This window comes from Cavia porcellus, unplaced genomic scaffold, assembly GCF_034190915.1.
Source record: "Cavia porcellus strain 051 isolate PalLab524CR breed Dunkin Hartley unplaced genomic scaffold, mCavPor4.1 scaffold_2, whole genome shotgun sequence".
Taxonomy (NCBI): Eukaryota; Metazoa; Chordata; class Mammalia; order Rodentia; family Caviidae; genus Cavia; species Cavia porcellus.
The window spans coordinates 97,460,496-97,475,097 of record NW_026947485.1 but is presented as its reverse complement, the minus strand read 5'-3'; the positions used below and the strand labels follow the sequence as shown (position 1 = coordinate 97,475,097).

The following is a 14,602-nucleotide window of genomic DNA, read 5'->3' as shown; positions in this document are numbered from 1 at the left end:
CACATGATGAGGCCTGTGATTAAAGCGCAGGAGGTTGTGAGGGCCTATTGGGTTGGTGGTCGTCATGGAAGGCTTTCCAGGGGACATGATGCTTTGTGCTTTGATCTGAAGGGAAGGAGTGGTCAACTAGGTTGGTGAGGCACAGAGGAGAGATGGGAACATTCACCGGATGTGTGTTAACTACCCATTCACCAGGGCAGGCCATGGACAGAACTCCAAAAACTACAGGTCGGTAAGCCTGAAGCTACTTGTATTTGAAAATAAGACTGGAGGATTCTAGAAGCTGGGGAAAGGAGAAAGGCACAGCTGGTGCTGCCCCCATAGCCAGGGAGGCTACGGGGCTGAACAAGAGCTTTTCTTACAATCAGCCTAGGCTCCTCATCTCATCACCCACACACACAGCCTGAAGGGTCCCTACCAGGGAAGCCAGGGAGACAGTGACCCTGAGAGAAAGCTGAGAGGAAACTGGTGTCTACTGATGCTGAGAACACTGCCAACTGCAAGTAGCCACGAGTCCCCGAGAGACAGGCAAGGAACTTACAGTAAGCTCCATTTCTCCACAGTGACTACTTTGTACTTTATACATCTCACTAATTTTCTCTGATCTTTGCTTCACCTAATGCCTATGTTTCCCAAAGGATGTTACGTGTGCCATTGGTAGACTATTTAATTCTAGGTAGAACAAGGCCATAAATAATATAATAATGTGCTATTTATTTTAAATTGGTTATGGTAAATGAGAAATTCCGGCTTTTCATTTACAATAATGATCCAAAGTTCTTTTGAAAATACATTTATTTAAGTAAAAAACAAAATTAGTTTAAAGAAGCTTTAAGTAACCCAGAGCCATGGCAAGTATCTAGATATGGTAAAAAGCTGAAATTTTTTTCTAGGATGCCTGGTATTGGGACAACACTGCTAAGCACATATGAGTGGGATTTTTTCTGACTATTAGTCTTCCACACAGCTGTTTAGAAATCGTCAAATCACCAAGGAAGAACTGGCCAGTAGCACCTGCTCCCTGAAGTGGGACAGCACTGGAGTGTGCCACACACAGGTGATTCCTGAGCTCCTGTCAGGTGCCTTTGAGGTCCAGCCTCAGGTATACTCTAATTCACCTTTTTCAAGGACTTTCCCCGAAATCGTCAGGTCAGCCCATGAACATCCAAGGTGCCCCAGCTCAGGACTGTGTTTTCCACTGCTTAGGGACCATTGTACTAGTGGGTTCCTTGGAAATGGTATGAATCTTGCATGTATTAGACGTCATGCCTAGCACTTTCATGTTTCACATATTGTATGTCATGGTCTGGTAAAAATAAAATGTGTATGTGCACATGTAGTTCCCCTTCCAGAAGGGACTTGTGGGACTGGGCATGGATGGATATGGGCCAGGGAGACAGAACCAGAAAAAAACTGGTCCCTGGAACAGTTGTTATGGAGGGAACAGCATTGTGGATTTGGCCTGAAAAAAACAATGTCTGCATCAAGGCAAAGCCCCAGTTCCCTGTGAGGGTGGTGGGGACAGGGGCCACCACACAGGGAGTGGGGGTGTGCAGCCACAGGGAGCAGCGAAGCCTGTCTGGGCCAGCCTGCGGGCTCTGCATACCAAAATGCACTCAGGACCCCGGGGAATTCACAGATTTACTATCGGTGAAGGGCAATAATCACGCCAGGAGGAGCAATTATTGCCAAATCATTTAGGATTTAAAAAATCATTGGCAAGAAGATAGAGGTCAAGAGGTGTGCTGTCAGGGGAAATTAAAAAAAAAAAGCTTCTACCTGTCAGGCCTGGATTTCACTTCCTTTCTGACTGTGATATGGCAGAGGGAAGTCAGACACAAACCGAAAAGTCGGACTCCCACAGAACCTGAAAATCCAGAGCCTGGAGGGAGTCCAGGCTTCTTGGTTTGGGTCTGCCTTCTAGGTCTCCTCTTTGCTGCACTAGGTGCTAGGCGAAGAACCTACTTTAACGAGTGGCAGGGTTTTAGGCCAAAGTGCTTCCCAAGAAAGACCACCTTTCATGAAGTGTTTAGCCATCTCAGTACTCTCCAGAGTGAGGCATTTCTCTCTAGCATGGGCCAGGGAGCACCAGGGAGGGGTGGAACCGCCCACCCTAGGAGCACACACCCCACAAAGAGAGGTCTGGAGGTGATTAGACCTTCACCTCCAGAGTCCCTTAGAAACCTGGAGGCTGGGGGTGCAGTGTAGAGGCAGAGCTTGCCTAGCATGTGCAAGATCTTAGGTTCAATTCCCAGTGCTATAGGGACAGGGACAGGGAGGGGGACGGGGATGGGACAGGGGGTGGGTGTAGAAAGGCAGAGGGAAAGTGAGAGGAAGAAACAGAACATCTCAAGTACTACTGCTTCCCACAACACGGGAACAACAGAACTGGGGTTCCTAAGGATGCGGAGAAACAAGCGGCCTTTCACATGAGCGTCAGGAAAGTAAACCGACACAGCAGTGGGCATCACGGACCCACAGCATGCCTGAGAAAAATCAGACCTGCACAAAAAGGTGCACATACAGGGTTTTCACCAAGGTTAAGTCTAATAAGAAAGTTAGATGCAGCCAGTGTCCAACGGCAGAGTAAACACTGTGGTAATCCATTCGATAGGGTACTACATGGCCACAAAAACTGCCTTGTAAAAATATTTAATAAGTGCAAAGGAAATTAGTTTTAATAAAATACTAAGAATAAGAATCACATTTCAGGTGCAGATACATGATTACTCCAAATTTGTGTTCAAATGTATACACAAGGGCTGGGGATTTAGCTCAGCGGCATAAGCTCCTGCCTTGCAAGGAGGCAGTGGTGAGTTCGATCCCTGGTACCGATAAAAACAAAAAAGACCAAAAAAAAAAAAAAAAAAAAAAAAAAAAAAAAAAACAAATGTATACACAGACATAAAAGGTTTGGAAAGATTAAGCATGATTTGTGCTATTCTAGGGTAGTGGAATGATGAACTTTCTTGTGCTTCTCTAATTTTTTAAAATCTTCCTCAGGAAACACTGAGTTACTCCACAACCAGATTTTTAAAAAATACTTGTGTTTTGAGAAGAAAATAAAATCTATTAAACAAGGCTCTAGAGGAGAAACCATTTTAAGAAAAATTGCCAAGAGGTTTTATAGGCACCTTGTGACTGAGACATATTGCAAAGATAACTCCAGAGCAGGTACTTCCTGAAACTTCCCCTGGTTTCAGTCCCGCTGTGGTGGTGTTGGGGGCTCGGTGGCTGGGGCCAGGGCATCGGATTCTAGCTAGGCTGCAGAAACACAGTATCTGCTCCTGGCCCTCACTCTCCTAGGGCTGGAAATGCACACAGGCTTAGCAAGCCTCAGCCAGGAGCACAGCCAGGTCACCCCTTCAATGATGCCCAAAGAGAATGCAACTAGGGGTAGTGCAGGGCAACCAGAGAGAGGAGTCTCAACCGGAAATATCAGGGGGAGGAGGCCACAGAAGAGAAACTTCAAGTGGCCCCCACCCAGGGCACACACTGTCTCTATAATTAAGACTGATGGCCTGACAATCAGGAATAAAATGCTATGTTCATTTATTATGCTCAGTCTTCTGTGGATAAATCTACACACTTTGTCCTCATTTTCTTTTTTCCCTCACTCTTTTTTTATTGGTTATACAGATTTCATTCATCTTTGCATGCTATTTTGATCATTTTGATACCCCATCGTGCTTCCTTCCCCTGATACCCACAATTTCACATTTTGGGGGGAGGAAGAAGGGTTTCAATAAATGTACTTTTCTCATGTCCACCTCCCTATAACCCATAGCTACATCCGTCCCCTTCCCTTCCTCATGCCTACTGAGAGGCTCCTTCCTACATTCTTGTCTTTTTTTCCCCCCACATATAAGAGACAATATGTGATATCTGTTTAAGTTTGCCTCATTTCACTCTGCATGGTGGTCTCCACATCTAGCCATTTTCTTGCAAATGACAGGATTTCTTTGCTCCTGTGGTGGAACATTCCATATATATATATATATATATATATATATATATATATATATATATATCACATTCCGTTTATCCATGCATCTGCTCACTGGTATCTAGGCTGCTTCTCTATCTTGGCTGCTATGAACTGTGCTTCAGTAAACGCAGGTATGCAGGGATCCCCACAGCATGTGATGTGGTTCTGGTACAAAGGAAGGACTGCATGGCTGGGTCAAATGGTAGGTCTATTTTTATTTCTTTGAGAAAGCTCCATATTGCTGTCCATAGTGGCTGTATTATAACTTACACCCCTACCAGCAGTGTAGAAGTATCACTTTTTCTCAGCATCCTTGCTAGCACTAACTGGTTTTTAACATTTGTTTGTTTGTATTCTACATGTCAGCCATTTTGACTAGGGAGAGGTGGAATTTAAGATGTTGAACATTTTTCATTTATGTACTGATGGGCCCTTTGTACTTCTTTTGAGAAATGGATGTTCAATTTGTTTGCCCACTGGGCTATTTGGTTGAGCTATCTGATGAGCTGGTGTAAAGTTTTCTGAGTTCCTTACATGGTCTTGATATTTATCCTCTGTCAGAAAAGTAGCTGGTAAAAATTTTCTCCCATTCTGTAGACTGTCTCTTCACTCTTAGTTGTTTCCCTTATCATATAGAATCTTTTTAATTTAATATTGTTCCATCTTTTACTCTTGCTATTATATCGGTTGGCATCTTATTCAAAAAGACTTAAAAAAATCGATGGCTCTATACATTAAAAAAAGACTAGGTGAGAAAGAAATCAAGAATCAGTTCCACTCACAACAGCTTCACACAAAATAAAACACATAGGGATGGATCTATCCATGGACATACCATGAAAAACCTTTATAATAAAAATTCCAGAAAATTAAAGAAAGAAATTGAAGAAGATACAAGAAGATGGAGAGGCCCCATGTTCATGGAGTAGCAGAATATTGTCAAAATGCCATCTACTGTAAGTGATCTATGTATTTGATGTAATCCCCACCAAAATACCAATGACATTCTTCAAAGAACTAGGAAAAAATCCTAAAATTCATACATAAACACAAAAGATCCAGTATAGACAAATAAGTTTAAGCCAAAAGAGCTACACTGGAGGAATCACAAAGCCCAATTTTAGTTACACTACAAAGTCATTGTAACAAAAGCAGCATGATATTGGCACAAAAATAGACTCGAAGACCAAAGGAATACCATAGAGGATACAGACACAAATCTGCACAACTACAGCCATATGCTTCTGAACAAAGGAGCCAAAAATATTCATGGGAGAAAAGACAGCCTCCGTGACAAATGGTGCTAGGAAAATTTACAGAAGATTGAGACTAGATCCTTATCTCTCACCCTAACAAAAATCAATTCAAAATGGATCAAAGAACTGTGTATAAAAAACTATGTTAGAAACTTCAAAAGCAAACATAGGGAAAATGAAGCCAAAGGTCATTTTCTTTTTAATTTTTATCTAAAAGAAGTTTTTTTTTGACATTACTGGAGATTGAACCCAGACTCTCAGGCACGCTAGGCAAGTGCTCTACCACTGAGCTACATCCGAAGTCTTCTTTTATTTTGAAACATGATCTTGCTAAATTTCTCAGGCTAGTCTGGAACTCATGATATTCTGCTTCAGCCTCCAAAATATAGTTGGGGCTACAGGCGAGCACCTCCTTTCCTGGTATCTGCTCTTCTTCTTTTTCTTTCTTTGTACTGTGGATTAAATCCAGGGCCTTTACACTATATCCCTACCCTTTTTTTATTTTTTATTCTGAGACAGGATCTTGGTAAGTTGCTAAGTTAACCAGGATGGGCTTGAACTTTCAATCCTCTTACCTCAGCCTCCCAGAATGCTGAAATTACAGGGGCACGCTACCATGCCCAGCATTCTGCCCTAAGTTTTAATAGATTATCCTGAGATCAGGGGCCCACAAAAATCACCACATCTGCTTACACTCATCATCTAAAATCTTGAGTGACTGTATTTCCTATAGTTTGCACTCTGCTAATAACATATTTTAGTATTTTTCAAAGTTGAAAATGCTGTTGTGTTACTAAATATGTCTTTTCAAACTTCATTTATAAAAGTTAAGAAACTCTGACACACTCAGTCCATTCTAGAGAATTGGGGAGTGGCAGAGAGAGCTGGGGTGGGGATTGGAAGGCGATGGTATGAGTTCAGCTTCATTTCACATCAGCAAATTGATCTTGGGTTCAATGGTTGACTTCTCTGTGACTATTCCTTTAATGCTGTGATTCTTCCCAGGGGAGGCCCTTCTGGTTTCATAGCTTGGGAATGAAGGTGGCACACCTGGTGGGTGGGAGCCAGGGATGCTGCTGAGCATCCTCCAAAGCAGAAGAAACCCCCCACCACAGAATGATCAGACCCCAAAATGCCAATAGCACCATGCTCAAGAAAGCCTATCTTAACCATTAGACGGAGACCTAAGTACTCCTCAGGGAACAGGAATAAGGGTGTCATTACACAAATGGTGACAATGCATGGCACCCAAGTCACTCAGCACATTTTTGGTCTTTCCTTTCTAAGTCTCAGGCTCAGGTTGTGAAACTGGCCCCTGCACGTCTGGCTTGTACAGCCCCCACGTTAAGCCTGAACAATCTGCAAGCAACAGGACTGACAATTATGGAAAACTGTCCAAACCATTTCACCATTTGAACTTTTAGATAAAGCCACACAACCACGCACTGAATCAGAAGCTTCAACCATGAGAACTGGGCATTTGTAGAAGGAATCCTGAAGGTGTGCCATTCTTTCCTGATTTGTAGACCCTGGCAAGGGCCTGATTATCTTCAAGTGTTTTAAGTTCCCAATCTATTAGGGTGATTCCAGCACTCCATTATTTCTAGGTTGTTGAGGAAAGGTTAGAATGAAAATTGGATTTGGGAGCTATGTCCATTCAAGTGTGGGCTGAACGCTCCTCAGTAGCATTAAGCAATGCGGGTCTCAGGAAGAAGCTGCTGTCAACGGAAAGATGGGTGATAACTTTATTGATTAGAGTAGCCTGAAAAATTCAAGCTTTGCACAGCCTGGCACTCAGGCAGCTAAACAGTTCCTCATGGATGTTTTTCATTAAAAATAAGAGTGCAGGAGCAGAGAATAATAACAAGCTTGCAGGTAAGACACAGTTAATCTGTAATGGCCTTTTTTGAAATGCTGCTTCAAAATGTCTACACATCCTGGGACTCAAATAATAATGATGTGCATTTCATCAAACAGCAGGCTGGGGGAGTTATGAAAGTGCAATTACTACTTAACCATTTGTCAAGAGGAAAGCAGAATTGTCACTTGAGAGTGGAAGACAGATCACAGTGAGGGAGATAAACAAGGTACAGCTTTGCCGTGTGTGCTGGAGCCACTGGAAAGAACAACTCCATACTGCCCAGGGGCACAGACGTACATGGTGCACTGGACAGCTGTGGGGACCAAACCCAAACAACTATAGTGATTGTCAGGAACCCAGAGACCTAACCACCCATCCCTGCCCCGTACTCCACCACCTTGACATCCACAAACAAGCAGCCTGGGTTGGCTGGACCCTTATGAAGGCAGTTTCCCTTCCAGACTGTGAAATATGCTGACTGTAAATGAAACTGAAAAAAATGCCACAAAGAAGAAAAAGGAGTGGAGGAATCACCCAAGATGAATTATGCAAACCAAACCAAACACTTTGTCTGGATGTTCAACTCCTTCTGGTTTTATTTTCTTGGTAGCAGCAGGGTTTTGTATGTTGGTGCTGTCTGGTGCTCCTTGGAAGGAAGTGCTGAGACATTTGTGATTATACTACTAAATATCTTTAAATATCAGGGTTTTTTTTGTTTGTTTGTTTGTTTGGAAGCTGAGGACTAAACTCAGGACTTGTGCACACTCAGCACAGGCTCTGCCACTGAATTACACCCCAAGTCCCTAAAGACTTGTTTTTACACTCAGATTACATTAACCTTTCTGCCACTCTTTTACAAATTACCTAAGAAATTTATTCCGTTTTGCCAGGTGTGGTAGTATACATCTGTAATTCCAGCACTCCAGAGGCTGAGGCAGGAGACTGCTATGAGTTCAAGGCCAGCCTGGGCTACATAGTGAGTTCAGGACCAGCCTAAACTACAAAGTGAGACCCTAGCTCAAAAACTAAACAAAGAGCTGGGGATTTAGCTCAGTGGCACAAAAACCAGCCTGGCATGTGCAAGGTCATGAGTTCGATCCTTGGTACCAAAAACAAAACAAACAAACAGAAAAGAACTTATACTAGGCTAATTTCATCCTGCCAATGGGATATAAGTATACACAGAGTTGCTTGTATTTTAAAAATAGAAAACCAGGCATGGGAATAGATGCTCATAATCCCACTACTCAGGAGGCTGAGGCAGAAGAACTGTCACAAGTTCAAGGCCAGCGTAGGCTACACAGAATTCAAGGACACTTTAACTTTATAGTGAAATCATGTCTCAAAAAAAAAAAAGGAAATCTAAGCTACCGTGTTTATAAAAATAGCTCAGTAGCTCCTTATGAGAAAGTGGTAGGAGCGAACGGAAGGAGGAACACAGGAGTTACACTGCTTTGAATATGCCCTGTCTTATGGATTTGACGTGGGACCCACATAAGCATTTTAAATAATTATGAAGCAAATTTAAGTGTTAATAAAACAATTCTCTAAGGATTAAAGTGAATTCAAAAAGGACCTAATTGAGGGAATACTGTGCAAAACGGCATTATACCTTGTAGCTTTAAAATAAAATATTTTGGCCATAAATCTCTAAAAGGAATTTGCTACAAAGGGAAAGAACTGCCACAACTCTTCCCTGCGCCACTGTTTCATGACATACTCTTATTAGTGTCACATCACCGAGGACGGTTGTACAGTGCACCGTGCTGGTGGTGGTGTGGCAATCACCAAGCTGCAGTGGCACTGGCAGTAGCGACAGGACTGGTGGGGTCTTGCTTCTGTTACCCAGCATGTATTGGGATTCAAAATTCATACGTGTAACAAGTTGGAGCAAGAAAAATGATTATGTTACATTCTCGGGAACCAAAGTTTCTATCAAAGAAAAGGGAAATACAGATAAAAGGTAGAGATTTAATACAAACCCACAGGCCTGAATCCTAGTTGGAAACTTCAGGATGAACTCAGGATGTGTTCTGTATTTAAATATATATGCTTTTCTAAGCCTTGTTGGCCAAAAACGCTTAAAAATTATCAGAAGAACCCAGTAGCAATGAGATCTGCTGACATCCCAATTCAGATTTTTCAGTACTATTTCCCATTGAAAGTACAACTAAGGGAAGCTCCTTGAAAGGAAGTGCATCCTGACCAAATTCAGAAAATGCACAAGGCAAGTCTAAGCACTCTGTCGTAACAGGCAGTGAAGACCCTCCCAGGGACCGCGGGGTCAGGTCAGAAGGACCCGCAGGCCAAATGGAGCAGGGTCCCATGGGTCCAACCTGAAATAATTGGAACATCAGTAAGATAATAACTGCAATGCATTGAAACACACCAATATGTGTGAACTTATCAGTCTGTAATGATATGTGTGATTTTAAAATCTCATCTGTCACCCTGGAAGAATGCTAGAGAAGCAACTCATTTTTTTGAAAACTAATAAAGGCAGAGAAACAGGCATTTACTTAGTGATTTCCACATGAGCCTCAAGGTAACAAGTAGCTGATGAGAAATTTATCTGCACATAAGTAACCCACAGTAAAAATGAAAGAGGAAAGATAGGATCCAAACAACATCATTCTGTGACCCTTAAGGCACTGGTAGAGGTAGCCCCTGCTCATTAACAGCATTGAACACCACACACACACACACACACACACACTAGCTGTCCTGTGTTTCCTAGTGGGGGATCACACTACCGTGGAGGAAAGAATCTTCTCACAAAAACTGAACTTGACTCTTACCAAGCTTTGGGTTCTACCAACACAGAGACAGTGGAGACAGCAGGGAGCATGTTACAGGGAATCACTGAGCTGCAAGGAGTGAAACCCAGATCCCAGCAAATCCCACAGGGCAAAGGCTTCTTCTTCAAAGATAGAAGAAAAACAAAAGGAGGGATTAACACACTTAAAAATTCAATACCCAGTCATAGTGCAAGGACTTCAATTAAATCTTGACCTAAACAAACCCTAAACAACATAAAACATCTATAAGACCAAAGCACATGGACAACGAGGGCCGGGAATTTAGCTCAGTGGCATAAGCGCCTGCGTGGCAAATGCAAGGTCATGAGTTTGATCCCTGGTACCAAAAAAAAAAAAAAAAAAAAAAAAAACCACAAAACAATGCCTGGACACTTGATATTAAAAATCTACTGCTCATTGTATATAGATATGATAATGGTATTATCTATGTTTTTAAGATAACCCCTACCTTTTAGGGATATACACAAAGGTTTATAGATGACTGAGGAATTTTAGGTTTTGATTTAAAATAATGCAGGGGAGAGGAGTAGGTGGGAAAACAGATTAACTGAGTGGCTATTAAACTTAAAGGACGTAGGGCTGGGGGTTTAGCTCAGTGGCATAAGCACCTGCGTTGCAAGCAGGCGGTCGTGAGTTCGATCCCTGGTACTGATAAAAATGAGAAAGACAAAAAACAAAACAAAAACAAAAACAAAACTTAAAGGATGTTCCACTAGCCAAATATAGAACAATTTGAGCAATAAAATAATGATAAAAATTGGGGCTGGGGATTTAGCTCAGTGGCATAAGCACCAGCCTTGCAAGCAGGCAGTCGTGAGTTCAATCCCCAGTACAGATAGAAAGGAAAAAGACAAAAAAAAAAAGATAAAAATTGTAAAATACAATATAATAAACACCCTCGATTGATGCTGATATAAGCAAGAACACAAATGAAAGAAAAGGGAAAGAATGATGGAAAAAACAAAATGTCGTTTGGGAAACACCATGGTAGTCACTGGTTCAGGTAAGAATTTACTGAAGGATACTTGAATTAGGAGGAGAAAAATGATAAGAGGATATTCACATAGCATCAAAGTATCTTCCTCTAGGATATTTATTAAAAGAGACAAATAGTAACTTCACAGGAAGAGTCCTAGAAGATGGCTCTGTCATTACTGTTGCTAATGACGGAATAAAATGGTATAAGGAGGGGCGTGGTACCATTCCCATGTGATACCTGTCAGAACTGCATAATCTACATTAAAGCTTAGAGAAGTATCAGGGAAACCAAATAGAGGGATAGCCTGTAGAATGTTTTGATGCCATCATGCATCAAAAATGTCACAGCCAGCAAAGACCAAGAGAGATTCAATGTCTCAGAGTAAAGGTCATCAGGGGACATAAATGCTAAGGGCAACATGCCCCCCTTCCCCCAAGCAATCAGTGTACAGCTGATGCGATCTGAATAAGGTTTCTGAACCAGTTGTCCAGTATCAAAATATCTATTATCTTGGATTGATCATTCTATAATATGGCATAAGCATCAAAATTTGAGTAAGAAGGGTGAAGGTCACATGGGAATTCATTCTACCAAGTTTGCAACTTTTTTGTAAGTATAAAATTACTTCAGAATGAGAAGTTAAAGCTGGACATAGCACAGCTGTAATTCCAGCACTTGAGAGGCTGAGGCAGGAGTACTGTCGTGAGCTCAAGGTCAGCCTGGGCTACACAGTGAGTTCAAGGCCATCCTGAACTACATAGCAAGACTCTGTCTCAAGGGGGCTGGGGATTTAGCTCAGCGGCATAAGCGCCTGCCTTGCAAGCAGGCAGTCATGAGTTCAATCCCTGGTACCAATAAAAAAAGAAAAAAACAAAAAACAAAAAACACAACAACAATAACAAAAAGACTATCTCAAAAAACAAAAAGAAGGAAAGTTTAAAACTTTTTTCCTTTCCTTTCTCGTTTTTTTTTTTTTTTTTTTGAGGTGCCTTGTATATGCTAGGCAAGCTCTTTACCACTGAGTTATATTACCAACCCAAAAACACTTTTAAGGTGGATACTGATTTTTAATCACTGAAGCTCAGTGATGTATACCCTCTGTGCAGATATTTCAAATGTCCCACAATGAGTGTTACAAAAGACGTCTTGGAAATGTAACAACCACATGCAAGGTATGGACCTTGTTTGGACTGGATCCCAACAAGTCAACTGTGAAAGAACACTTCTGGATTAAGGGTGTGGTTCAGTGGTACAGTGCTGGCCTAGCATGTGTGACCTCCATCCCCAGCAACGCAAAAAAGGAAAACACACACACAAAACCACTTCTCAGGCAAACAGGAAGATTTAAATACAGATTGGCATTAGATAACAAGGAATTACTTTGATCTTTAAAGACAGTTTTTAAAGAAGTAAAAATACATATTACATAAAATTCATCACTGTGACAGTTTTAAGTGTTTGATCTGCAGACAGTAAGTCTGTTCATAATGTTGCACTACTATCTAGTTCCAGAATATTTTTATCTCCCCAGAAAGTGGTCCCCGCACCCATGAAGCACTTTCCAGTTTCCCCACACCTTGAGGCTCCTAATCTGCCTTCTTTTGCTACAGACTTACCCATTGTGACATTTGATACAAATGAAATTGCATACTATGTGCCCTTCGGTGACCAGCTTTCTTGCTTGATTTAGTACAATGTTTCCAAGCTTCATCCACATTATAATATGTGTCAGTGCTTTGTTCCTTTTTATAGATGAATCAGACCACATTTGGTTTAACCATTCATCAGGTAATGGCAAGGCATTTGAATTATTTCTACCTTTTACTTATTATAAACACAGGTACCATAAACACTCATGTACAAGTTTTTGTTTGAACATGTTTCAGTTCTCCTGGATATATACCTAGAGGTGCATCATGCAGCTGCATCATGTGCTAAATTCCATGTTTAATGCTAAGGAATTACTACCAAATACTCTTTTTAGGCCAGTGGTATTCTGACACTTCTACCACCAACACATGAGAGTTTCAGTTTTCTCAGTATTATTACCAATATCTGTTATTTTCCGTTTCTTTTTTTAACAGCCATCTTACAGGATGGCTTGGGTTTGGATTTGCATTTCACTACTGAGCGATGACACCAGGTTTCTTCACATGTGTTTCTTGACCACTGCTAGGGGTTCTAATGCTTTGTAGTTAAATGCAAAATGCCACTGGCTTTAAAAGGCATGCAACAATAAGAAAGGATGTACTAACTGAGATTTGCTTTAAAATATGATAGCAAAAAGGTACATTCTTTAAGAGAAAGAAAAGGGTGACAAGAAGAGAATGTGTGTAAACCAGGCCAAAAATGAATCTGGGGCTGGGCTTAGCAGTGTGAGCACCTGCCTGGCAAGCACAAGGTTGTGAGTTTGATCCCTGGTACCAAAAAAAAAAAAAGAATCTAGTTGACAAACACACAGTGTTTTCTCTGCTTCTAAAATTCTGAAATTTCTTACAATAAAATAGGAAGTTCTGCCCATTCGTACCTGGTGGGCCTCCACACCCATCACTTGCAGGGCGTTCTGGAAGAACTCTGGGGAAGGTTTCCCCACCACCTCGGCTTCAACACCACAGGCATACTGAGAGAGACAGAAGGAAACAGCATGGGTTTAGGATCATGACCAGATAGGTGTCCAAACACAGAAAGACTGCCTCAATGTGTCCCCAAAGGTCAGGCCTGGAAGACATCGGATGCTGCGTGAACATCTTGAGTCCACAATGGGCTGCCTGGGATGCTTGCAGCATCCACCACCAGCACTGGCACCCACTCAAAGGCCCACTCACCGTGGGAAGTGTCCCACGGGTAACACAGCCACAAGACCAGGGTTCTTATCTGCTCACTCAGCTGCAAGTTCACTGGCTCACCCCAAACCCCACTTCCAGCTCCATCACAGACCCACCTAGGAGAGGTCCAGAGCCCTGTCCAACCACCTATCTGCCCATCTGGCCCCACTGAGTGCAGGCAGGCAGGAGCTGCTGCAGTGAGAGGGCGAGCTGTGTCCTGAGCTGACCAGGGCAAGAGTCTCAGGAGGGAACAGCTGAGGAGGTAGGGGTCAGCGTGAGGTAGAGGCTTGATCAGAGATGGCCTTGTGCCTGGCAGGGAGGAGTGAGAAAGCGGTCAATAAGGACACATCAAGCATGAGGTACTGCAGATGACCAGGGTCAGAACGGAGGCTGCGGTGGTCAGCCCATGGAAGCTACTGGGCAAAGAGGAGTGGCAGAGTGTGCTGGCAGGGTGCACTGGCAGAGCAGAGGGGAAGGGGACAGATGAGGGACAGAGGACTTAGCATAAGGAGGCAACTAAGAGGCCAGATCTCAGAAGAGAATGAGTGCTAGAAGCCCAAACAGGGAGGCCTGCTTTGAAGCCAGCAGGGACCCTTGAACATTAGATACACTCTCTTTTCCAGAAAGATCTAAAATATCATCATTATCTAGCCCTGAGAGAAGGGCCAGTACCTCAAGTGCTTTCACATAGGCTCCAACGTCCAGCATTAAACCCGAAGTCGCCTTGTAGTAGCGCCTAGAAAAGAACAGAAGCGACAATGTGAGTTGCAGGTGATAGCATGCTAAGAGTGACCAATGGACGTCAGCAAGGCGGAGAGTGGGGCCAGAAGCTCTAGGGATCCACAGGTCATCCTGCTGCCAGCCTTGAAGGGAC

At 42.6% G+C, this 14,602-nt stretch overlaps 1 protein-coding gene across 2 annotated transcripts in view; it reads right to left on the bottom strand.

Annotated features, from left to right (window-relative positions):
- Lhpp (phospholysine phosphohistidine inorganic pyrophosphate phosphatase) overlaps positions 1-14,602 on the bottom strand; it is a 120,879-nt gene that overhangs the window by 76,725 nt on the left and 29,552 nt on the right. For both annotated transcript variants that reach the window (XM_063244897.1, XM_003479819.5), the window contains exons 4-5: positions 14,401-14,464; positions 13,431-13,523 (exon numbers count right to left, since the gene is read on the bottom strand). In XM_063244897.1, coding sequence (XP_063100967.1) covers positions 13,431-13,523; positions 14,401-14,464 — 157 coding nt within the window. The remainder of the gene's footprint in view (positions 1-13,430; positions 13,524-14,400; positions 14,465-14,602) is intronic.